The 26,207-nt window shown below is 45.5% G+C and overlaps 1 protein-coding gene across 12 annotated transcripts in view; it reads right to left on the reverse strand.

The window, feature by feature from the left end:
• Nucleotides 1-23,767, reverse strand: part of msi2b (musashi RNA-binding protein 2b) — a 556,019-nt gene extending 532,252 nt beyond the window's left edge. For 10 of the 12 annotated variants that reach the window (XM_060848367.1, XM_060848364.1, XM_060848361.1 and 7 more), the window contains exons 1-5: nucleotides 23,634-23,767; nucleotides 23,231-23,271; nucleotides 22,745-22,826; nucleotides 22,245-22,329; nucleotides 18,202-18,243 (exon numbers count right to left, since the gene is read on the reverse strand). In XM_060848367.1, coding sequence (XP_060704350.1) covers nucleotides 18,202-18,243; nucleotides 22,245-22,329; nucleotides 22,745-22,826; nucleotides 23,231-23,271; nucleotides 23,634-23,695 — 312 coding nt within the window. In that variant the 5' untranslated portion in view covers nucleotides 23,696-23,767. Of the gene's footprint in view, nucleotides 1-18,201; nucleotides 18,244-21,548; nucleotides 21,612-22,244; nucleotides 22,330-22,744; nucleotides 22,827-23,230; nucleotides 23,272-23,633 lie in introns of those variants that run through there. The other 2 variants (XM_060848368.1, XM_060848369.1) reach the window with 2 other exon arrangements.
• Between the last annotated feature and the right edge of the window lie 2,440 nt (nucleotides 23,768-26,207).

A 26,207-nucleotide genomic window follows, 5' to 3' on the forward strand; every position in this document is an offset into this window, starting at 1 on the left:
TTGCAGGCAAGGCATTCTATACCCTTACTGCTCGAGTAAAGATATTATAGGTAGAGATGGACAAAATCCCACGGCCCTCTGTGGGATCTTTGTTGCAATTTTTGCGCAACTTGCAAACGATCAGCTTTGCAGCTACCAATCAAGAAGTCCTCACTCGATGTCCCACCTAACAGGGCTCACATTCAGGGTGCTGCCTTATGTATTGTTCCAGCAAAACATTTAAAAATGGCATTGGTGCAGTCAGTAACATCCCTGCTTCTAAGCCAGACGTTCCGAATAGGACTTGATCCTGGGAATAAACATGGCCAACAAATTTGTTATGTCACCAGAGATTAACTACTGGATAGACAGAGACCAAGCATGTATTCTTCGATGCAGAATTCTGCTCCACCTCACATCACAAAACTCCAACAGGATATATTTGTTCTCCACAGATATATGCCCAATCAAGTGCTCACCCAATTATCTGTTATCTAATCACCCAACCTAATCCCTTTGGTATCAGGCATCCCCACCAGATCCAACTAGATGAGAAGGTTGATTATCAGTTGCAAATCCTTCCAACACACGCCAATAGCAGGTAGTAAGAGTGAGAGAGATTCCTGGTCAACTACGTTGCATAAACAGTTTCGGCTCAAGAATCAGGCGATCCTTCAGTAAACAACTTTGGATTTGCCCCCTCTGATTAGCAGACATAACTAGAGGAAGTCTCCAGGTGGTAGGTGGGTTCCATTCTGGAGGTTTTTTTTTTGCAAAGGTCGATTGCTACACAAGGTGAAGCACCATTCAGGACAATGGAAAGCAGCTGTACAATACTGGAAATATTTGTATGTTAGGTGTTGATGTTTTAAAATCAAGTCTAGGATCACATTTGTAAATCAGACATTTAAAAGTCTGGGACCCCCCCCTTTTTTAAAAAAAATTCATTTTGTGGGATGTGGTATCACTGGCTGGGCCCAGCATCTATTGCCTGCCCCGGTTGTTCCTGAAGATGGGGATGAGCTACCTTCTTAAAGCACTGCAGTCCATTTGCTGTGGGTTGACCCACAATGCCATTAGGGAGGGAATTTCAGGATTTTGACCCAGTGACAGAGAAGGAATGGCAATATACTTCCAAAGCAGGATAGTGAGGAGCTTGCAAGGGAACTTACAGGTGGTGGTTAGATTAGATTAGATCCCCTACAATGTGGAAACAGGCCCTTCGGACTAACCAGTCCACGGTGACCCTCCGAAGAGCAACGCACTCAGACCCATTTCCCTCTGACTAATGCACTGAACACTATGGGCAATTTAGCATGGCCAATTCCCTGACCTGCACATCTTTGTGACTGTGGGAGGAAACCGGAGCACCCGGAGGAAACCCAAGCAGACACGGGGGAAGAATGTGCAAACTCCACACAGACAGACAGTCGCCCAAGGCTGGAATTGAACTTGGGACCCTGGTGCTGTGAGGCAGCAGTGCTAACCACTGAGGCCGCCCTGGTGGTGTTCCCATGTATCTGCTGCCTTTGTCCTTCTAGATGGAAGTGGTCATGGGTTTGGAAGGTGCTGCCTGAGGACCATTGGTGAATTTCTGAAGCGCATCTTGTAGATTATATGCACTGAGCATCAGTGATAGATGGAATAGATTCTTGTGGATGTAGAGCTGCTTTGTCCTGGATGGTGTCAAGCTTCTTGAGAGTCTCATCCAGGCAAGTGGGGATTCTTCCATCACACTCCCAAGTCAGGGGGTGGGGGAGGAGGGGGCGTTTGGTTTACTTCTCCGCAGTATTCTTAGCCTCTGCATTCAAGCCAAGTCCTTCACAACTTCAAATCTCTCTATCAAACTTCCTCTCAATCTCCTGCAATTAGCACACAAATATGCTGGGACATCTGGAAGTGATAAAAGGCGGTATATAAATGCAAGCTCTTCCATTCTTTCTCCTGCTTGAAACATTTACAAATCAACCAAACTACCCTGCTTTGCAAAAATCGATCAAAGAGGAATTGCAAAGAATCATTTGTGTCCAAAACATCTTCAGATTTAACCAATGCAAATCTTCCACTAATTTGCATTGTACACTTCCTCTGTAAAATACACTCATCATTCCCGACAGATCACAGTAGCTGCATTCTGGCAAAGTTCAAACTTGATCATTAACCAGTTTGAATGATGCATCAATCAGGACCATACAAAACTGTAATTATTGCAAGCCACACCATCTTTACTATGTCATATTATTGGATCAACTGCAATGTTCTCCATAATAACCCTCCACTGGTGCCTGCCCGAGTATGGTCAAGGAGCACCAAATACAGTCCAAGGAAGTCTCAATTTTGGTTGCCATTGTGTTATGATCGCTCACAGCTGGGACAACATTATTAATGGTAGAATTCATCTCACAAAGGGCTCTTTTTGAGGTCATAACATCCCAGCCTCTGAAGGAGGCCACGATTCAAGCCTCACCTTACTCCAGAGGTGTGACACAATATCTTTGAACAAGTTAATTTAAAAAAAAGGTACGTTGAATGCATCTCACTTCTCCTCAAATAAGGTTGAATTCATCATTCAGATACAAGAACAGCAAGTGTATTTATACAGTACCTTCAGTTTATCTGCACATTAACCTTGCTACAGACGTGTTCTCAAATCATTCCTGGAGCCTCCACTTCACAGTGAACGCCGACTGTAGCTAGGAGTCACTAATGCTCAACATCTGCACAGGACTGACGATCAACGAACAAACGAACCACCTGGCCTGTTTAGCCACTGGGAGAAAGCAAAGACTGCAGATGCTGGAGAACAGAGTGGTGCTGGAAAAGCACAGCAGGTCAGGCAGCATCCGAAGAGCAGGAGAATCGATGTTTTAGGCATAAGCCCTTCATCAGTAATGTTTCCTGATGAATGATGATGATGAGGTTTCCTGATCAATTCTCCTCTGATGTTGCCTGACCGGCTATGCTTTTCCAGCACCACACTCTCGACTCAGTTTAGCCACTGGACTGACTTAACTAAGAGGGCTGAAAACCAGAAAGGGCCAAAAACCAAAGTGGGCCAATCGATTTGTATCCGTCAAATCAGATATATTAGTCAAAGAATCAGAACATAACGCTCTATGGCATTGACCAGGTTGAGAATATAACTACACTGAACAAAGGAGGACCAATGTTTGTCTCGTTTACCTGCTGCCCCTTGGTTGACAGCAGACCGAAGGAGGGGGAAAACCTTGCTGATTGGGAGTTTTGGCGAGCACCAGTGCAGGATCACCAGCTCACCAAAACCAGAGAGTGAACCATTCCTGGCAACTGGTCAGGAAAAGTTCGGAATTAAAATAACCAACTTTGAGAGGAGGGATCAAAAAATAAACAAAACAGACATTGCATATTGAAATTCCACAGGAGGAGACAAGAGTGAAAGGACCCAGACTGACGGGGTTGTTAAGAAGGCTCGCAGTGTTTTGGCCTTTATTAATAGAGGGATTGAGTTCCGGAACCAGGAGGTTACACTGCAGCTGTATAAAGCTCTGGTACGGCCACACTTGGAGTGTTGCGTACAGTTCTGGTTGCCGCATTATAAGGAGGATGTGGAAGCTTTGGAAAGGGTGCAGAGGAGATTTACTAGGATGTTGCCTGGTATGGAAGGAATGTCTTATGAGGAAAGGCTGAGGGCCTGGAGGCTGTTCTCGTTAGAGAGAAGGAGGTTGAGAGGTGAATTAGAGACATACAAGATAATCAGAGGGTTAGATAGGGTGGACAGGGAGAGCCTTTTTCCAAGAATGGGGACGGCAAACACGAGGAGACATAACTTTAAAAAGTGAGGGGGCATAGGTATAAGACAGATGTCAGAGGTAGTTTCTTTACTCAGAGTAGTAAGGGTATTGAATGCTTTGCCTGCATCGGTAGTAGATTCGCCAACTTTAAGTGCATTTAAGTCGTCATTGGACAGGCATATGGACGTACATGGAATAGTGTAGGTGGGATGGGCTTCAGATTAGTATGACAGGTCGGCATAACATCGAGGGCCGAAGGGCCTGAACTGCGCTGTAATGTTCTATGACATCCAGTACTGAAATGGTTAAAGCTGCTCCTTTGCAGACAACATTTGCCAATGCAACGTCCACATCAACACCTGGTCTCAATGCTACCTTCAGAGACTTGGATTCCGTAGTGCGGCAGATGCACATGGCAGTAAACACTTTCTCAAGATTAATAGGTCTCTCTTGTCCCAGGGCACGTGACACATTGATGTCATACATGCAACCAGGGTTACCAGCTCTTGAAAAACACTCAGGGTTAAAATGATACCGGAGCTTCAGAAAATAAACACAGGGAGAGAGGAAATAATTTTTTTTTAAATGGGAGGTCAGGCAGAAGAGTCCTCAAGGGCTAAAGGAATAATGTTAGCATCCAAACATGATCATCAAAAACACTCCTTCATTGTGCTGCACCCTGGTAACAGAGTGGACTTAACTCCTTGCAAAGGACACAAACTAATAGCTATATTTATTTTATATACAACAATATTTTATTGGAGTGTCTAAAGCATGGTCACTGCATTCACATGAACTCTTCCCGCTCCTCTCTGGCGATTATATAGTGAGATTTTTCTCAGTGTAAGAACAGTAATAGATCCTCCTGACCTTTGAGGGAGTACTGCTATTCCACACAGTTCTGACTGCTCTAGAACTCAGCCCTCTTTCATAGTTGCCCAACACTGAAACAGACCCTTCGGCCCAATGCGTCCATGCCGATCAGATATCGTAAACTAATCTACTCCTATTTGCCAGCACTTGGCCAATATCCTGCTAACCCCTTCCTATTCATATACCCCTCCAAATGCCTTTAAAATGCTGTAATGGTACCAGCCTCCACCACTTCCTCTGGCAGCTCATTCCATACACACATCACCCTCTGCGTGAAAAGGTTGCCCCCTTAGGTCCCTTTTATATCTTTCCCCACTCACCCTAATCTTATGGCCTTTGGTTCTGGACTCCCCCACCCCAGGGAAAGACTTTGTCTATTTACCCTGTCCATGCCCTTCTTAATTTTATAAGCCTCTATAAGGTCACCCCTCAGCCTCCGACGCTCCAGGGAAAATAGCCCTGGCTCAGGTGACTGTCTGTTTGGAGTTCGCTCAAACCCGCCACTCTGGCAACATCCTTGTAAATCTTGTCTGAACCCTTTCAAGTTTCACAACATTCTTCCTACAGCGGAGAGACCAGAATTACACACATGGCCTAACAATGTCCTGTACAGCCACAACACAACTTCCCAACTCTTACACTCAATGCACTAACCAATAAAGGTAAGCATACCAAATGCCATCTTCACTATCCTATCCACCCACTACTCCACCTTCAACAAACTATGAAACTGCACTCCTCAGTCTCTTTGTTCAGCAACACTCCCACCCCCCACCCCATCTTTGCTGCATATCAGATGCAATTTTAATATTAAATCTGACTGATTTCAATCTTGCAAATAGCAGCCAATCTCGATGGGGCAGGTGAATAGACTCTCCCCTCTCAGACATGCTCAAACGTTTGAGCAGATACAGCTCTCTCCTCAAACTGCAAAGGATTTCCATTCCTCCTTTTAAACCAATAAGCCATGGACTTGGATGTATCATCTATACAAACGGCCATCCCTGCAATGTCATTACTTTAGCTCCTTCAAACCAAACCATCTGGGGTGGGGGTTTAACCATGAAGACCACGTCACATCACATCATATAGAAAACAGTACAGCACAAACCAGGCCCTTCAACCCATCATGTCCATGCCGACTATGACGCTATTCTACACTAATTCCATTTGCCTGCAAGATCCACATCCCTCTCCACCCCACTTGGTCACGTGTCTGTCCAAATGCCTCTGAAACCCTGCGACCATTTTGCTTCTACCATCTTCCATGGCGGCACATTCCAGGCACCAGCTACACTCTGTATAAAAATAACTTGCTTTGCACAGCATGGTTCAGTGGTTAGCACTGCTACCTGACGGCACCAGGGACCCAGGTTCGGTTCCCTCAGGAGACTGTGAGGAGTTTGCACACGGTCATCGTGCCTACATGGGTTTCCTCCCACAGTCCATAGGTGTGCAGGTTAGGTGGATTGGCCATGGGAAATGCAGGGTTACAGGGATAGGATGGGGGATGGGGGTCTGGGCAGTGAGGTCTCAATGGGTCAAACGACCTGCTTCTGCACCAAAGCGACTTTGTGATCTCCTTTAAACTTTTCCCTTTCACCTTCAAACTTATGCCCTACCTATTTAAACAAAGTTATACACCTTTCCAGGTGAAAGCAGGAGGGGGATAAGGCTGCAGCACTCAACTGTAATCAGGCAGGAGCACAAAACCCTGCACAACAGGAGTCTGCATGATTCTGCATCTCCAGAAAGTGCTATTAAAGACTCTATATGCAGTGTAGGAGATGCAGCCCAAGACTGTGTCACAAAGAGTACAATCACAGCACTCCAAGTGGCAGCCTGCCTCAATCAGAAGTAGAGTTGGTAACAATGCTAGCCCCATGAGATCACACAGTGAGGCTGATAAACTTTGCAGCTGCACAAGAGGAGGGGGGGGGGGGGGGGGAAAAAAGACAATTGAAGAGACTGCGACAGCAGAAGCAAGAAATGGTTCAAGGGAAAAAAAAATTGTACTCAATTGTAAGTTCCTTATTTGAAAAAAGTAACCCAAAAGCAGCCAAAGTGTAGACCTATTAACAGTACAACTCCCCCCACATCTATTCTGGAAAGAAAGCAGAGGGCAGCCAATTCGAGAGAGCTCAGACTCATTAGTATGACCACCATCTGGACGTTGGGTCGCTGCAATGGCCCCGTTACTGCGCAGCTCCAACCAAGTTGCCTCACCACTTTCTCAAAAGATCACGCCATCAGCATTTCACTGCTGTCCAGCAGACACAGAGACCAGGATCAGGCAGAGTAGTGTGCTGCCACTCTCCGTGGGATGTGGGCACCGTTGGCTAGGTCAGCATTTACTAGCTATCCCAAATACAGAGGGCTGTGAAGAATGAACCACACTGGACCAGACCAGGCAAGGACGGCAGATTTCCTTTCTTCGAGGGCATCGGTGATCCAGATGAGTTTTTGTGACAACCAGCAGGGGTTACTTGGTCACCATCAGGCCCAATCTTGTACTCAACGCAAATTCCCACCAGCCTGTGGGAGTCGAAGCTAGCTCCTCAGAATATCAGCCCGGGTTTCTAGGTTACTAGCCCAGTGACATTACCACTAAGCCTCTGCCTCCCCATTCCTTACTCCTTTTAGTTTGGCTTCAGAAGGGCATAGCGACCAAACTTTGACACAACATGTAGTCATTAAGGAGCAGCTTGCTGCTTCCCTAGTGGCCTCTTACTCTATTCAAATACGTTTTACAGATGCCCGGGCCAGGACAGGTCTCAGTCCCAGTCCTCAGATCCCAAGACAGTACTATAACAAGATGCTGGGACATCTCCCTGATCGGTACGTACCACTGCAAAAACATTACTGTAGACTGAGACAGCGAAGTCATGGTAACAATGCTACCGGAGTAACAGGGGCCAAAGCTAAGGAGACACTGGTTCAAATCCCACCTTCTGATGCATTCAAATTCATTTAATAAGAAAAGTGTAAAACTAGAAGCTAACCTTGGCAGACGTGACTGTGCAATTATTGGCTGCTGTAAAGGCCCACCCTGTTTACCTTTAGGGGAGGAAGTTAGCTGACTTTACCTGGACTCCCTACACGTGACTCCAGCCCCACAGCAATGTGGTTGTCTCTTCGCTGTCTTGTGAAGTGACTCAACAAGTCACTAAGACACTAACCTTAGCAACGTTGCCCACATCCCACATGCAAAAAAAAAATATAGAGAAACAAATCTAAAGCAACCGTCACACCTATTTGTGGAATCCTGCTGTGCATCCACCGGCTGTCACCAATCCAACAAGGTACCCACGTTTTCTCAAAACACCAGACTGGCTGGGAAATGCCTTGAAAACATCCCGAATAACACTACACCACGCAGATCCTCTTGGTGGGGACAGAAGGGGAGTGGGGAAGCAGAGGAGTGGACAATAATGTGGGTGAATTGCCAGTTGATGTTCACAAAAAAAAACCAAAAGTCACAATCACTTGAGGGAAGGAGGTAAAGAGCACTCTGAGTTCGGCCACATTCCCCTAGTCAGGAGTTTGGGAATAAGGAGAAAACTAGCAACGGAATCAGTGGGGGCGGATGATGTAGCCAAAATACTTCAGGTGGTCTATAAAAGTGGATGCAGAAATCAGTGCAGCTAAAATAAAGAAAGGTAAGATGTTGGAAACCACATAAACAGGTCAGATGGCAGAAAAGGTGACCATGCAGATAATCATTTAAAGTTAGCATTTTGAAGATTTAAGCAGCTGAGGTTGTCTCCACACTGCTCAATACACACAAATACCAAAATAAAACTGGTGGGTGGGGGTGCAGGCATTCAGCTCAGTAGGGCCCACTTTTGTTTAGGCCATCCCTACATGCGCAAATGTCTATTTTAACAGTCTGCTCTGCTCATGTATTCCCCCTGTACAGTTACTCTTTGGACAAGGGTCATTCATCCAACTTTGACTCATATTCATGACACCTAACTCATCACTTCCACTGCTCACTGGCTGGCAAGGTGAATAATTTGCCTCACTACCGACTTTTGCCAGAAACAAATCTGAAAGAACTGTGGATGCTGGAAGTCAAACAAAAAACAGAAATTGCTGGAAAAACTCAGTAGGTCTGCGTGGGGAGAAAGCAGAGTTAATGCTGCAGGTCTAGTAACCTTTCTTCAGAATTGACTTTTGCCAAATTCCTCCCACCATCCCACTAGACAACAACTAGATGTCACAACAGAAAGGGACCAATTTTCTAAGCGTGTCCACTATGAGTCACACAGTTTCCAATAAGCACTTTCAGGAAGGGGAATGGGTGTAATGGACGGAAACAACTGTCCACTAGGAATAAACAACTGGCCTCCATAACATCACAGATCTTAAAGCTTAAATCAACTTTCATGACCTCTCTTCAGGACATGCAATCCTGAAACCAGAAAAGGGATTCAACAGGAGAGAATAAAATTGTTCTCAACATAAATTACAGAGAAAGCAAGTCCAACACACCCAAGTGAGAGTTGAAAGGGTAAGCCTAGCACCCTGTTGTATGTTATCAAACCCTTGACCCTTCTGCAGCTACAGTTCCAGTGTTTTGTCCACCACTTCACAGTGTAAAGCTCACGTGATACAGATGGGTTGGCAATTAATGTGGCAGACAGTGCACTGACTGTTGGCTGGGGCAGTCCATTCCAATACTACAGACCTTGCGATCCTCTCTGCTGTGAGATGAGCAGAGGGAGCTTCGCCTGAGCACACCTGACCACACAGAGATCACACTGTCATTATGCAAACCATTAGCACGAGTGCACAGGGTATGGGCATGTCAGTGTAACATATGCAGCAGACTCTGGACACATGAGAAACATGTCTACATACCAATGGAGCTACTCATCGTCCTATTTACCTCACCAAATTACTCAGGCTCAACAACTTTGAAAGACTCCTTTCGGATTAAGTCAATGAGTCTGCTTAATACGCAGTTAATGGTTTCCCCCGAGATGCAGCACCACCTGTTGCAGTCAGTGCCCTTTTATTACGTGTCGCTTTTTCTTCCTTAATGACAAGAAACGTGTGGATTCAGCCAGGAAGAATTGACAAATTCTGTCCCAGTGAAATGGAGCCCTTCAATTTCTTTTCAAATTGCATAGCAAGGAACTTTCACGACAGACGCAAACTTATGTCTGAAAGAATGAAATAAGCATTACGTGAAGCCAAATGCAAGAAAGCTTAAGGCTTACTCATTAGCATAATTATAGTTTGCAGCACACATTCAAACACGTGCACATAAAACAGCTGCATTTGTATAAAACCTTTCACAACTTCAGAATGTCCTTTCAACTTTGGACAAAGTGCGACAAGCCATTTTTGCACAGAGTCAACTCCCAGAACAACAGCGTGACAAGTTCAGATTAACTGTTCTGATGTTGTTGTTGATCGAAAGGATTAAAACTAGCCAGGAGTCTGAGCAGAACTCCCCATCCTTTATATCGTGTCACAGGATATTATATCTGTCCTAGGAACCAGGTTGGGCCTCAGTTTAATATCTCTTTGGAAAAACAGCACTATTCCGACAGTGCAACATTCCCTCCATATTGCAATGAAGTGTCAGGCTAGAATTTTGTGTGGGCGGCACAGTGGTTAGCACTGCTGCCTCACAAGTGCCAGAGACCTGGGTTCAATTCCCAGCTCAGGCGACTGACTGTGTGGATTTTGCATATTCTCCCCGTGTCTGCATGGGTTTCCTCCGGGTGCTCCGGTTTCCTCCCACAGTCCAAAGATGTGCGGGTCAGGTGAATTGGCCATGCTAAATTGCCCGTAGTGTTAGGTAAAGGGGGTAAATGTAGGGGTATGGGTGGATTGCGCTTCGGTAGTTCGGTGTGGACTTGTGGGCCTGTTTCCACACTAAGTAATCTAATCTAAAAAAAGTCTTAGAAACAGGACTTGACCCCAGAACCTTCTGAGATGAGAGAGCAACTGAATGAACACACTAGTCACAGGAGCTAAAAATTGCACACATGACAAATTTAAAGACAACTGAAAGGGAGCATCAGAATAACAAAACAAAAAAAAGCTTGCTGCTGTTCAAGGTGAAAGTTGGATGCCTTTGGTAAGTCAGTGGAATGAGCAATGGAGTAGCCATATGTTGATGAGGAACCGATGGAACAGCCCATCCCTGGTCCCCTCTAATGACGACTGAAGCAGCAGTAATGCTGCACGTGATGTCTGTGCAAACATGGCCACAGGTCATCCTACCAATAAGAATGTGAAGCCAAATTCCAGGCCACAATCTCACCAGCACAGTCAATGGATTTACTGGCCCTGTGCTAAATGGCAACCACAAGCACCTTTGCAGAGAAGGGCAGAGGCCATCTGCTTATTCACCAGCCCCCATCCCCACCCACCCCAAACCTGCTGGGCCATGGAGGAGGCACCTTGGCAGAAGTTGATCATCTTGGCCACTGATCTCCTGAGGTAGGCAGCTGCAGTGCACATCCATCAAAACATTGCAATTACGGCAGGAATCCACAAACCTGCCTCGGTGCAACTTGCTTCAGGAATGGGGAGCTATGTTTACAACTTCCTATCCAGAGGGAAGTAGGTGTTCACATCTGTCTGCAGCCAGAACAGATGCCAGCCAGAGGATAGCCCTTGTGCAGACACACACACCTTGCATCCCTGTACTGAACTGGCGACATGTGGATGTTACTGGGAGTGTCACTGGCACAAAAGAGTGACAGGATTGGGCAGGACAGAGGGCATACAAATAAATAGCAAAACCCCAAGCCAGCTCGCCTATAGTGGTTTCCCTAGGTACTTCCTCTGCATGGGCCACATCACAGATGGTGACATACACCCAGGAAAACTCCTGAGGATCCAAGCATTAGCAGAAAAACGCACACTAAATGGAAAACTGAAAAGTTTGACAAAATTGGTTCTGCATAAGCACAATTAAAATCAAATTAGCGTGCCCTTTAAATCAATCACAGGTTACAATCCTGGGAAATGTGCGCTGGGATCATTTCTCAATCATGCAACAACATCCAAAACTCAGGATGATACTAAAAAGTGGGAAGAAATCCCCAAGAAGTAAAATTCCCTACTCAGGAAGAGTAGGCCAGTTAAGACGTAAATTCACCTTTTGCCCACTGCCAGCCCTCCCCCCATGGCCCTCCTCTGTGTTCCTGTAACTGTTTGGCTCACCTCCTCCTATTAAAGCTTCCATGCCGCCTCCAGATCTTCACCAATCAGAATTCAGGGAACATTTGGATCAAGATGGCTTAGTGATTGGCACTGTTGCCTCAACACCAGAGACCTGGGTTCGATTCCACCCTCGGGCAACTGGGTGCAGTTTGCACATTCTCCTCACATCTGTGTGGGTTTCCTCCCACAGTCCAAAGACGTGCAAGTTGGCAGTGAGAAATGTAAGGTTACAAGGAAAGGATGACGGGGGTTGTGGGCGACTCTTTGGAGGGTCGCTGTGGACTCAATGGACTGAAAGGCCTGCTTTCACACTGTAGGGATTCAATGACTCTTCTATCTGAGCTTTCAAGCATCACCACAGTCTACCTTGGTATTAGCTGGCAATGGCACGTGCCTTCTCTGGCTTAGCACTTCTGGGTACTGCTCACACAAGTCCCCACGCCCCTGTGTGCCTTCTGCCAGCCTCAGTGCTCCTACTCACTGGGTGCTAAGACATACGTACTGTGATCTCAGAGACTGAATAACCAATTCAAAATACTGGATTAAGGGGAAATGAGTGTGCAGGAGAGATGTACCTTCAAGAGGAACACAATGGCTGGATGATGCTCATGTCACTGAACTGCACTCCACAAGGCAACAGCAGCAAGAAAGCAACAAGAAATCAACCACCAGTTGAAGGTGATGTGCTTAAACCCCAAATATTTGAGAGACAGAGAGAGAGAGAGACAGAGAGAGAGAGAGACAGAGAGAGAGAGAGACAGAGAGAGAGAGAGACAGAGAGAGAGAGAGAGAGACAGAGAGAGAGAGAGAGAGAGAGAGAGACAGAGAGAGAGAGAGAGACAGAGAGAGAGAGAGAGACAGAGAGAGAGAGAGACAGAGAGAGAGAGAGACAGAGAGAGAGAGAGACAGAGAGAGAATTGTCAAGTTATTTCAAATTCACAGCATCACAGCTCTCGTCACAAATGACGCAGAGATGGTCAGCAGGGAAGAGAAGCAGAATTCCTCTGGGAATTTCCCTGGGCAGGAACATCACTGGGAGTGGAGACTTATTGCTGAGTCTTCGTGATGGGAAACTGCATGCCTGGTTCACAAACCAAGATCGAACATCTGCAAGGTCCCCAACAAGCTAAACTTCATTTTTAAAAACTGTGTATACGATGCTAACTGGGATCTGGGAGGGGAGGGAGAGGTTTTGGAGGATATCACGCAATCATTGATGCTTCACCAATCTGTCCTCACCCGAGTCTGTCACCATTACCATTCCTCCCTCCCTCCCTCCCTCAGTGTTCTCCAGGTGCCCTTGAACACATCTAGATTACCTGCTCCAAACACCACCAGGGACAGCAAGGTCACCAGCACCAAAAAGTGAAGTTTTCTCTGAACTCACTACCTGGGTCCCCAATTTACCAACATGCAACTTGCATTGGGATAATATTCATATGTAGGAGTCAAACAGGAACTTAATTTTAAATATCTGACATACAATCATATCCAGTACAGAGGAGCTGCTATTTGCTAACGTCCTGTGTTGTGCTCTAACTCATGTACAAATTGAGTTGTTAAGACTCAAGAACAGAACCCATTCGCAACGCGGGCACCGCCTATATTGGACTTCTTGGTGCCTAATCTTTATTGGCTAGGGTTAACCTCTTCCCCACATTCTCTCTGCACCTACACCATCAAAATCTTCCATTATTTTTAAACAACTTAGCTAGGTCAACTCCCAGACTGGTTTTCTTGGAGAAAGGAGAGATCTAATTTGCTCGCCCTCTCCAGGTTAGACAAGTTGTAAGTGCAGTGGCTGAAATCACCTTCAAGGGATGAGGGCAAAAAAAAAAAGAGAATGAGAGAGCAAGATAGAGAAAAGAAGAAACAATGGGACAGAGAAAGACAATAAAAGAAAGGAGAGTGCAAAAAGGGAAAAAGGAAAGACAGGCAGAGAGGGGTCTATCTTCAGACTGGTGTATGATGCAGCCAAGACACTTAGTCCTAGTTAGCATATCGACACAAGTCCTTTATAGGTAAAAGAAATCACATTTAATCCAATTCACTTTAATGCAGTGCCAATACTTCTCCTGTTTTATTGACTGACTTCAAGTTGCTCCAATTGCCACCATACGTGACAGAGACAGACCTCTAAGTGCTCTGTCCTACAGTTATATCCAATGTGCCCTCCAAATATACAACCCATGTTTAGAAGGACATTAATTTATAATCTTAGCACTAGGTGGTTTTAAAAGAAAAAAAATCTCAAGAGTACACAATGCCTCACTGCGATCCTACCATCAGCAACTATTCCATTTGCGTATGGAGGTCAGTCTTCCCACTGCTGAACCTCTGGATTTCAACAGCAAGGCTATTAGGGAATACACCTGGGGAGTTACATTTCCTCTGCAACCTCATTTTAACGTGATGATTAATGTTTTTGTGTTGTTGTTACTTGGATTTTTTTTTTTAAAATTGGCTAAATACATCACATTAGTACAAACGTGACCAGATTAGTCAGCAGCACTGAAACGGTGCAGGAAAGCAACAAAACTCTGCTGTTTCATCTTCCTGCTGACCCCCTCTGAGGGGTCAGTGCATGAAAACAATACAGGCAATGCCCACTCTCTAACAGCGACAGTGCCTCCCATTATATACACAAAACTGGATCCCTGTACCCATCACCGTGGTGGAATTCCGGGAAAACACAAATTAAGGAAGAGCTAATCTAAAAAGGTTGGTGGTCATTCAGCAAGAGCTGTGCGGGGGAACTGGGTGGGGGGGGGGGGGATAAGTAGTCATTGGGAAGGGAAATGCTGAGCCACAAACGCAGGTAAACAGACTCAATCCACTGTATTTTTTTTAAATCACACTAATCAACACACTCCCAGCAGGAACAAAGTGAGAAAAAAAAAGCTGAAAACCCTGATTGGAATCTTTGAGAAAAAGAGGCAGAGTAAGGTGTTCAGTGAAACAGCAAGATGGAAATGATAAGAAACCGAGAAGAAGGGTCTTATTACAGCTCAAAAAAAAACCAACCCAAGAGCATGTTTACAAAATCGTTCTGGTAACCTCATGTCATTTAAAATTTCGTTTTCTCCCAGCACTTAGTCACGGGGCCCTAGTTCTGGCTCATTGTTCAAGCAGGCTGGCTTCATTGCATATAATAGCTGTGGGAAACTGAGCAGGATTCGGCTGAACAACAGACAACATTAGAACCCCACCTCACCTCCCTTCCCTGCTATCCTTTTGCTGCCCATCTCTCACACACACACAGAGACAGACACTCTCTCACACTAGAGCTGTCTCCGGTGCCTCGCTGCTCCATGCAGTGCCTTTTATTGCACGGGACTGATTTATGCGTCTAGGTCACCCCTGCTTATTTTAAAAGCTTTTCTCAACAGCCTTTTTAAAATACATACACACGCACGCATAAAAAGAAAGGGACTTCAAGGCAGATCTAAATTAAATGCAGTTGTAGAAGGTGGAGGTCTGGTAAGGCATTGGGAAGCGGTGTTTCACTGCTGATTAATAAGCAGGACTTAAAAGAGGCCGCAGTTGTCAAAGAAATTTCAGCTTGCAAATCACATATAAATGTACCTGAGTGAGCAGGGCCTGATTTAAGCAGGGGTGAAGGCGGTCACAGCTATGAGCAGTCTCTCAGTGAACACCTGTGTGTAATCGCACAGTGCCAGCGATCCCATACTCCCAGGACTGATTGGACTTTTAATACAAATCTACAACTCCTCTCCGCACTTCCAAAAAAAAAAGGACCCAAAGTTGTCCTAATCAAAGTACAGCAATACCTCAAATGGAGAAGGTTTAATTTATTGACCAGTGATTCGGTGCATTAACCAGCAATTTTCCAAATGCCAACTGCTTCACACTACGACTCCCCCCACGCACAAAAAACCTGCACATTTCAACTGCTGTCAGCGAGGAGTTCTACATGTTCGTTCCAGTGAGGGCTACTGCTAAATGTAGCACTCTGTGAGAAGTGCAGACAACACTGAATACTAAGGACTACAGTCAAAGACTAACTACACATGCACTGAACATATCCAGGCTCAGACCCGAGGGAGCAAAACAGGAAAGTCTATTCTCAGAATCAAGGATCCCCACTAGGCTTTGAATCAAAAAAAGTCAGAGTTGACAACTGCTGGCCTCTGCTCGTGTCTCTGTAATGCAAGTCAAACTGAAAGCAAGCAGAACATGCCTTTGACCGTCTCATATTGAGGGTGTACACCAGATTTCACAGGCGTCACTAAATCTGCCGTGGATCTCGCGTTCTGGCAACTCAAAGATGAGGTCGCAGTGGGAACCTAGTTATGGGATCCTGCTGTGCACCAACCAACCTACAAAAGGTGCGCAAGGTGACTTCAGGGCTGTTTTCCCCGATGACACAGTACCAGAAACATTATGACAGCCTGGGCACACTCCAGTCCACGGGCAGCGGAAATGCTGGCTGTCAGAGCCCCGAGGGCTAACATCCTGACTTCCGCACATCCTGCAATGCTGACCTCTCCCCACGAGAGCAGGGAAAGAGCAGCAATCAGACACAGAGTGCCGTCAGCTAGGCTGCACCCCTGCCTCGCTGCAGGTCATCAATAACAGCTTGTTCAGTTGTGGCAGAATATTCCTTTCAAAAGAGACAAAGTTTGCTTCATGCTAAAATCACCAACAATCTGTATATGAGCTGAGACCAGAGTGAACCTCCACAAACAAACAGACACAGTTGCAACTTGCAGCAGCACCTTCCATCTGAGGCTACTCCTCGAAGTGACCTTACATTGCCCCGCTTCTCATTTTACAATCCCCATGGCGGATCGCAATGAGCAAACACAAAGCCAGTTATAAAAATACCACAAAACTGCTGGAAATGGCAAATGAAACCGGGCAGCAGAAAAAGAACGTGCACCTCTGTCATCTGCCAAGCCCAAATGACCAGGGCAGTTTCACTCGGAGCTCAACACCCTCTCTCAAAAACTGCGCTTTTAAATCTTAGGCCAATCACCTCTTCATCAAAGTGCCGAATGCAGGTTTATATACAGACCATTCTAAACATCAGACTGTGTTACACCTTGTGTTAAGCACCATGTGCATTAAGCTCTGTCACAGTTCAGACCATCCCTATTTTAATATAATTTTAGTGCTATTCACACAAGGACTATTGAGTGCGATATTTTTTTCTTTTCATTACCATCCCATTATGTTCAGTGGTAGGTTACCATTGTGAAAATGTTCCATTAAATAAAAGAAAAGATGTGATTTCCAGAAATGCTGGCGATGGAGTGAGAAGCTGCCTCAGAGAAGCCTGGATGGTGAGCAAATTGCAGAAGTTAAACGAGTGTATTTTACAGGTAGGGCCATCCCCACCCCCCCCCCACAATTGGCTTCCCGGTTTATATTAGTGTGTGATTCTGCTGCTCTGGTGAAGAATGACCACGTACCACACTGACACACAAAAGGGAGCAGCGCCTCTTTCAGCCCTCAGAGGTTGCGTGGGCAAGACAGATGCTGTCACTCACTGTAACCAGCTCTAGCAACTTACACCTAAACACCTTGGTGCTATAACAAATAGCAGTCCTTCTCAGTGGTCATCCACAGGTCAGGCAGTTTCTGAGTTTTTCGTCCAGTAGCCAGGAGGAAATCTGGCTTATAAAGACATTCATAAATAAAGAAACGCATACAGAGCTAACACAGGCTTCCCTGAAAAGCACACCAGATCATTCCAGGCTACCAGAGTCACAGAGCGTTAATGCAATCAGGCTCCAAGACAATTTACATAATTTGCTTTTGGCCCGTTCACATCCTGTCAGCCTACATTCAAAGCAACATTAAGCAACTCCACATGTTGACCCTCTCAATCGAAAGGTCAGAGGGCACTGGAGGGTTTCAGGCCACGTCTTGCCATCTCCATTTTCACAAGACGGCCCCCAGCTCAACACACAACACACTTCTTGTTAACACAGCATCTTTCCCCTCCATACAGCCCCCACTCTGAGCCTCTGTGTTAATCAAACCTCAATATCTACTGTTAACCCATCCGCCGTCGTCGTCGTGTTTCAGCAAGGTCAAACAGAATGCTGCCTTCGACTCTTCAAAAAGCCATATAATAAATCACAACAACAAATAAATAAAAGCCTCGCTCGACTTGTAAAATCGCAAAAAAAGCCTCAAGAACTGGATTCGACTGCAATTGCAAAGTGCAAAATAGCACAGTAACAAACGCTCCCACTACCGTAGCTCAGAACGTCAAACAAACAATGCACACAGGCTTAAAGGTTTATTAACAACTCAGAATCAACACATCTTTCTTCCTGACCCCCTCCCAGAGCACTTGCCTCAAATAATCCCTCACCGTGTCTGGGAGAACACAAATGACAACAATAATCCTCCTACTTACCTTGGGTTGTGCTCTTCGGGGGAACGCAACCTTAGGGTCAATCTGTCAAAGCAAATCAGAAAAGGGTTTAAAAAAAAAATCATCGGGTGCATCCCCACACCCCAGGCCATTTAAAACTAACACCATGTTTCTCAGGCAATGAATCACAGCAGAAAGTTTCTAAGGTCAGGTCCAAGAATTGCAAGGGACTGATCACCATTTCATGTCGTGTACCTTTTTTTTTAAAAACCTGTTTTAAAGACATCAGCTGTGCTCTTGGGGATTATTTATACTTGCTACTGTTGCAAAGCAATTCTTAAAGGATTAATAATCAAGAAACTGTATAGTTATTTTTCACCCTCTTGGCTGTCACAGCCTGACCTTTATGTGGTCACTGTAGCCCACATATATTTTCACACATCTACAGAATGTCGTAGATATTGCTATGGTTGCAGAGTCTGGGAGGTGACTGAATCCAGGGCTGTCAGTGTCCCTTCCATTCACATAGCTAACACACCTCCGAACACAAGGTGCTGCACTTGACATAATCATGCAAGGTCAGATTGAGAATGAAACAGAGCTAGGGTCAAGAGGAGGGAGGGGATGCATTATTTCCTAATCGAGAGCAAATTGGAATTAGCACGGCTGTGCAAGACAAGGTGCACCTTTTAAAAACAAAACCAAAAATCCTGATTCAGCTCCCTCAGTGTGTACACCTGAGCTGCCAACAGGGTTCTAGTGCAAATCATCAGTCCACACAATCCACCTTCAAAATGTCAACTCAAAGTTGGGATTTATTTGCAGAGTCCTTCTCCAACTGCTAACCCAGTGACTCAGCCTATCATGGGGGTGATTGAGAGGGGTTGTTGTACGGGGGGGGGGGGTGGAATCTCCAGTCACTCATTAAAACACACTTCCAGCAAGGGATCACTTGTTAATTGTCACCAGGGGGACTCCTAGTGATTCTCCCCAGCCCACTGAAACCTTTTTCAACACCATGCTGGCTCTGCACAGTCAAGACAAGACAAGCGAGCGCAAACTTTCCTGAACCACCAAGTTGAGCGTCCAACAACCAGACACGGTAACTACCCAACCCCAGCAACTCCTACTCAGATCACCATCCTTCCCAGCTGTAGGCCAAGACACGATTTGAGTGCAAATCCATCTAAACTCTCAATTTCCACCCTACTCCCAACAGTTAAGAAGCTCCACTACATGTAACTAGGTAACTCCAGGTGACACCTTCCCCATTCCACAACAGGAGATGAAGCACAGGGAAATGGGACCTTTCCTCTTGACGTCACTAACCCACTTCGGACTAGAGATTCGAACAGGCACCTGGACCGACGGGACCATCAGTTCTGCCATTGTGTCACAAACGTCAGGTACTGGGGCCAACACCAACGTTTCAGGTGAATATCATTGAAAAGGAAACGTCACGGGGATCAACATCACACCGACTATGCTCACTTGAGGCGTCCTTGGTCAGCAAGGTGACTGAACCGCAAGGCTAGAAAGACAGAAGTAGAACAGAGAGAGAGATTCCTCCTCACAGCCCAGACAGAACCACAGCCCTGCTTGTAGGCTCTGACAGCCCAGAGCATGAAAAAACCCTGGCACAGAGGGTAGGTGCCAAATGGCCTCAGATTGGAGGGGAGCCTGCAGGAGGATGAAATCCAGTACCCAGCTGGTCAAACTAGGTCACAATCCAGCAGCCTTCTCCTGAAAAGATATGTAGGGATGCAGTCGTGGTGACAGAGAGTTTGAAGATTCTTAAGATTGGATCCTCCATGGAGCTTGGTCAAGTGCAAGGTGTGAAAGGCTACAGGGGTCCAAATGAAAAACTGGGATTCTGGGGATAGAGGGGCAAAGACAAGACCTTCAGAGCTGTCCACCTGGTGGAGGCCCTGCACAGGTTGTGTTCAAACCCAGGGGGAACATGTAGCAGCAGTGCAGTAAAACATCCTCTTCTGCCCCAGATTGCTCCTGCTTCACTTATTCACTTCCACTTTAAACCCTGGGGGAAAACGCTAAACTGAACGGGTGTACATCTGTGTGCGCTATGGGTGGGGGGGGTGAAGAGAGAGAAAATTGCAAACTGCCACCTACAGCTGAAGGCAGAATCACTTTCGGACAGGAGCATCAGTGCGGGAAATGGCACTATCAGACGGAATCATCTCTCCAGCCATTTTAAAAGCAACCCCTGTTGCACGAGAAAGGAGTTGCAATATCTCAGAACAAATCTGTGAACCCACACGCAGACAAAGCCCGTACCAGCCACAATAAGTAATGTTATTGCATTCTGCCCTGAAGCTGGCCAGCACTGGGTGCCTGCAACATTCACCCCTTACACTTCTATTAACAGCATCAGGCAGTATTGTGTACTTATCAATACCAGTGTGATGTCTCAACATCCATTATAGCCCCATAGCAAACGCCTCACATCCAGCGATAAAAACCACAACACAGAATGACCACCCTGAAACCCACTTTAAATCTGTCCAAACTTACTCAGGACAGCAATTAAAACACATTTGCAAAACTATTACCACAACAGGACAAAGCCGACCCCAACATATTGACAAACTTCAAATCTCACAGCAAATACCAAAATAATTGGCTGGTGGACAAAAACATTAACAAAAGAAAATAAAAATCAGGAGAGGGGAAGCAATCCTCATGTCTGGGGCATAGGTTAAGGCCAGGAAGGAAAATGATGCAAATTTATGTTCCGTTTATTTTGCAGGATTTTAGCAAAAGACATATATCTATGATTTTGCACCTTCTAGTGTTTAAAACAGGTTAATAACAGTTCCAGATAGATTTCACTAAATTATTCCCATGAGAAGTCCCAAACCCAAAGTCATTGTTAGCTTTGGAGTTAGTCTCTATCCCCTTCAGTATTCGCAACATTAAGTTATCTCCTTTATAGTGCACTCTAATACCTTGTGTGCTTCAAGGATGTCTAACCTGGTCTGTCAGCCAGAGTGAAGAGAGAGTGAGAATTTTAATGATCTCACCCAGTGTCATTGCAAGTTGCCTGAGAAACCAGTTTCACACCCAAAAGAATTTTCATTTGTCAGAGGGGATGAGGGGAAAGTGTACAAGAACTCTGAACTCAAACTGGATTATCTAGCCATGACTAGTTTCCCATGTCATTCAATTTTTAAAAAACTACAGAAAAATTAGCACTGGCTAAAACCATTATATTGCACATATTTATAAACTAGGCATTTTAATACTAAAGATAAATGAGTTAGTTAGCTCTAAGTAAAGTGGATTTTAAAGAAAATATATATGTACTAACTACAGTCTTCTAGAAGTCACTAAAACAGAAAACAAACTACTTCTGATGGAGTTGTCATTACCTAAATAATGCCTTAATGCAACCGTAAACAACAGCTTCTGCCGTGGGGAATAGATCGAATTCATGCCCTGAACGTTAAAACAAAGTCGAAAGGGTATATAGAACGCTACAAACAGATGCTCAGACACAAGATACACAGAATGATCAACAAGAAACTCATTCATGCGATTTACAGCAAAACTCAGCTTGTGCGCTACCACTCTTGAGTTTTAATAAACTTTCTACCTCAAGTTACGGCAGTCGCTTTTTTTAATCCTTATTTTTACAGTGGGGAGAGGCTGGTTTTTTTTAAACAGAAGGGGGGGGGGGGGAGAATGCATAAAATCAAACCTTACCGTCTCCCACTTGCGTTTCATTCTGAGCTCACCGCTTGGAAAAGCGATTAGAATTTAATTGCAAGACTTCCATTTAACTAGCAATTTAATCGGCCACTAGGTGGTTTGATTGTCAATTTATGTAGCTGACAGTGAAGCTGTACCAGGAGGGTAGCAATTTTATTTTATCTCCCTTAGAAAGGGGGACTTAAAGTTGCAGCGAAATAGATTTTTTAAACACTTGGTCGTAATATTGAGTTTTTTTTTGTTTTATTTTTATTTCAGAGAGACAGCAGGTATTAAATGACCTTGGGGGGGGGGGGGAAACCAGTCTGTTACAGTTTCACACTGAGGGAAATCAATACAGAAACACACAAACATACCGTCTTGGAATCTAATTCGTGATGGGGTTGAGCTAATACTTTATCTACACTTGCAGGATCGGTAAACGTAACGAAACCGAAGCCTCTGAAATGACACAAAGAAACAAAATGATGATGAGTAAATAACGAGCAACAGGGAAGAGGAAATCAAACACAAGTATCAAAATATTCGCACCGATTGTACAAAGACCCAAAATGTGTGGAAGAGAAAGAGGCAGAGAGAGAGAGAGAGAGAAAGAAAGAGAGAGAGGGACGGGCTACAAATGTAGCGAGAGAAAAAAAATTACAACGCATATATACACAAAGTATCACCTCCAAACCCTCAGCACAATGTCAAAAAATAAGCTCAGGGACTTCTCGTTGGAGACACTGTCACAATTAGAATCAAAAGGAAGAAAGAATTGGGGCGGCGGTCGAAATCAAACTTATTTTAAAATCCGAAGTGCTTTCCAAGAATAAAAATAATGTTTTTTTTTAAAGTAGTCAATTGACGATCTTACCTGGATCGTTTCGTGGTCGGATCTCGCATCACCATACATTCCCTGATTTCGCCAAATTTGCTAAAATAGTCCCTAAGGCTATCTGTGAGAATGAATTGGAAGGACAAGAGGGGGCAAAACAAAAAAGAGAGGGGGGGGGAGAAAAAAAAAGCAGGTTAGTGTGCCTGGCACTGGGCAGCTTTTTAAATAAAAACATGCAGACTTAAAAAACAATCACTGAGCATAGGGGTCGTGGGCAGGACCAAAACTGGAACTCCATGATGTTTGCTGTACAATAACCCGGCCGCAGTCAAAAAGCAACCTTGTAAAACTGCAACTAAAGAGAGCGATCGCTCACTGAATCCCACAACACCTCCTCCTTCCATTCCTACAGCACCCACCCCCCTCTCTCTTTGCAAGGTTATACTGATATATCTGTACACAGAGGCACATACAAAAGCGCTGCGAGCAGAGCGAAGAAATACTTTCTTGCCCGGGCTCTCTTACCTGGTGAGGTTTGCCAGCTGAGACCGCCGATAAACATTTTACTGGAGGAAAACACAACAGAAGTAAGCACAGATGTCAGATCGGCCATTTTGACGTGTAACTTGCAGCTTAAATAGGAAGAGAGAGAGAGAGAGAGAGAGAGAGAAAGGAGGGGGAGAGAGAGAGAGAAAGGAGGGGGAGAGAGAGGGGGGGGGGGGGGAAGGTGGTTGGGGAGGGGAGGAGAACCTGACCATTTCACTGAGTGCAGTTGAAACAAAACTAGGCGCAAAAAGAAAAGGAAGAGTGAGAGAGAAAAAGGAAGAGAAAGGGGGTGGGGAAGGGGGGAACACGGGACGGAGAAAGGGAGAAGAAAGAAAGAGAGCAGCGAAAGGAAAAAAAAAGAGAAAGTCAGATCAGAACATACCCTGGGTCATGCTGAGAGTCGTTTGGACTGCCAGAGGTGGCTTGGTTACCGTCTGCCTCCATATCTCTGGCAACTATAAAAGCGAACCACTCTCTCTCTCACTCACACACTCACACAGACACACACTCACTCACACAAACTCACTCTACCCCCACCCACCCCCACCCAGATTTTTTTTTTGAAAAAACAATAAAAATAGTAAAAGAAGCCCCTGAAAGCTGAGAGGAGCGACTGGCAGCCGGCACTGAACCTGTCACACGTGGGGATCAGCTCAGTCCGAGCGCCCGCTACCGCCGCCGCCGCCTGAGCCCCCCACGTGGGCGGGCCCTGAGCCGGAGCCCCGCCCCCTCCTCCATACAATCTCTGTATCCAACTCCAACCCCGCCCCCTGCGTTCTGCCCGCTGCCATTGGGCGGCGACGCACGTCCGTCAAACCGGATCTCCGCCCCTTCCCACTCCACCAGCTCCCATTGGTCCCGCAGGCGGCCCTCCTCCCTACCATTGGCTGCTAGATACCGGTCAATCATCATCCAGACCCGCCTCCGCCCTCCACCCCTTTCCATTGGTTGTTGCCGCCGCCGCCCCCCCTACCATTGGTTTATGCCTCACGTCCATCATCGTCCAATGGCTCCCGCCCGCAAAGCCCGTTCTCATTGGACACGCTGCAGGTCCATCATACTGCAACGCCCACCCGCTGCGACGTTACCAATTTCCATTGGCTAACGTGATGATTTCCCCATATCATTCGCCAATATTGCTCGTCTGTCATGTACAACACCCGCCTGCAAACAATACTGCCGTCCCATTGGCTGCAGCCGGTTCGCCCCTCCATTGGTTAATGCTGCCCGTCCATTATTCTTAACGCCCGCTACATCCACCATTCACCCGCTGTCTATTGGTCTAGTCTGTCTGTCCATCATTTCTAACACGCCGCCTCCCACTCGCCCCGTAGCCATTGGCCGGTTCGTCCTCTAGAATCCCCACCCCATCCTCTTCATCGGCCGCCAGTGCGCATGCGTATCTTCGTTGATTGACAGCTGGGCCCTGGAGCCTCCTGCCACTCGGGCCGCGGCGCGCCCCCGTTGTCATGGAAAGCACAGCAATGCAACTAACGTCATTGCACAACAGTCCAGCCCAGAGATTTCTAAATTAAACCTTTTTGCATGGAAAAAAAATTGTGGAGGTGGGGGGGGGGTGGGGGAAATAATTGGAAACAAGTTAACACTTCAGTGCAAGAACCTTGCAGTCTTATCCCCTATCTCTCACGAAAGTGACTGATAGGTGCATTGCAAAATAAAAACAAAGTGTTTTTATTTGGAGAAACTCATCGACCAAGTGTTGTACGATCGGGAAAAAAAGGAAAGAAAACTCATTTGCTAATTGTTTTGGGGGCATAAAATGCACTGTAAAAAGATTAGCAGCACCATGAAACAACATCTGGATTTGCAGCCCCCACACTCAGAGAATAAATGAATTGGTGCCTGTGGGTGGTGAGTGCAATTCACCTTCCCATCCCAGTCGCCTTTTTTCAAAAGACTTTCTTTCAGTTGCATTGGTTTTACAGCTTTCCTCCTTTCTTCCACCCAAGGCTTGTCCTCCTTTTGATCCTTTCGATTTGTTTCAGTCTATTCTCGTTTCCTTCGGGGGCTCAGGATGCAACCGAGAGAGGATACCACAGAAAGATACATGCCGTTGTGGCACTAACCCGATACTGAGAAATCCTTTGAGCTGCACCATCCCAGCTTTTTCGACTGTGAATCAGGTTTACTTTGTTCGGCTGAATCAACACTGTCTTTGGAAGTACTGTAGACTTTCCCTCTGATCGCGACGGAGATAACTTATTTGCTAAGCATTAATTCAAAGAGAAATATATGTTTTTAATATTTACTTTAAAAGCCTCCTGATTTTGCTAGGGGTTGGGATAGATCGTTGCTTCAAAATCTGTTATTTTCACGCTATTTCCAATTTCAATCCGCTCGACAGTTCCCATCATTAAACTGAAGTGCAGTCAGTTCGTGCTGAATCATCTCAGCTCAAGAACAAAAATAGTTTTTCTTTTTTAAAAAATAAAATATTTATGTTTAAATCAGCTGATAGTTATTGGTTGTTATTTGACAACGTGACAATTTCCAGGAAATGTGTTTTGAAAGTGTTTTGGACAGACGTTATTATATCGATTGATCACTCACCCCCCCCCCCCCCCCCCCCCCATCTTATGTTCCTTTTTCAGTTTCAGCCAGGCTAACGGAGTTCTACTCGCAGAGCTCTTCGACTCCCACACACCATCAAAAAAGAATGGAAAATCTAAGGCACTTAGTTAGCAGCATGCTGTCTGTATCAGAAATCTCTCCAACTTATTCATTTGTGCAACCAATTCCTTTGAGGTGTCTTTTGAAGAACTGCTTTATGCACAGCCAACTGATGGATGACCATCTAATTAATCCCTTTTTTTTAAACTAGTTGTGGCTGGGAGAGGAAACTTGGCCATGACACTGAGCTACTTGCCCCTTTTTCCACTCGGTGTCCTCAGATCTTCAGTAATTTAAGGCACTGGCATTTGTATATCACAGAAAA

Source organism: Hemiscyllium ocellatum, chromosome 31 (genome assembly GCF_020745735.1).
Source record: "Hemiscyllium ocellatum isolate sHemOce1 chromosome 31, sHemOce1.pat.X.cur, whole genome shotgun sequence".
Taxonomy (NCBI): Eukaryota; Metazoa; Chordata; class Chondrichthyes; order Orectolobiformes; family Hemiscylliidae; genus Hemiscyllium; species Hemiscyllium ocellatum.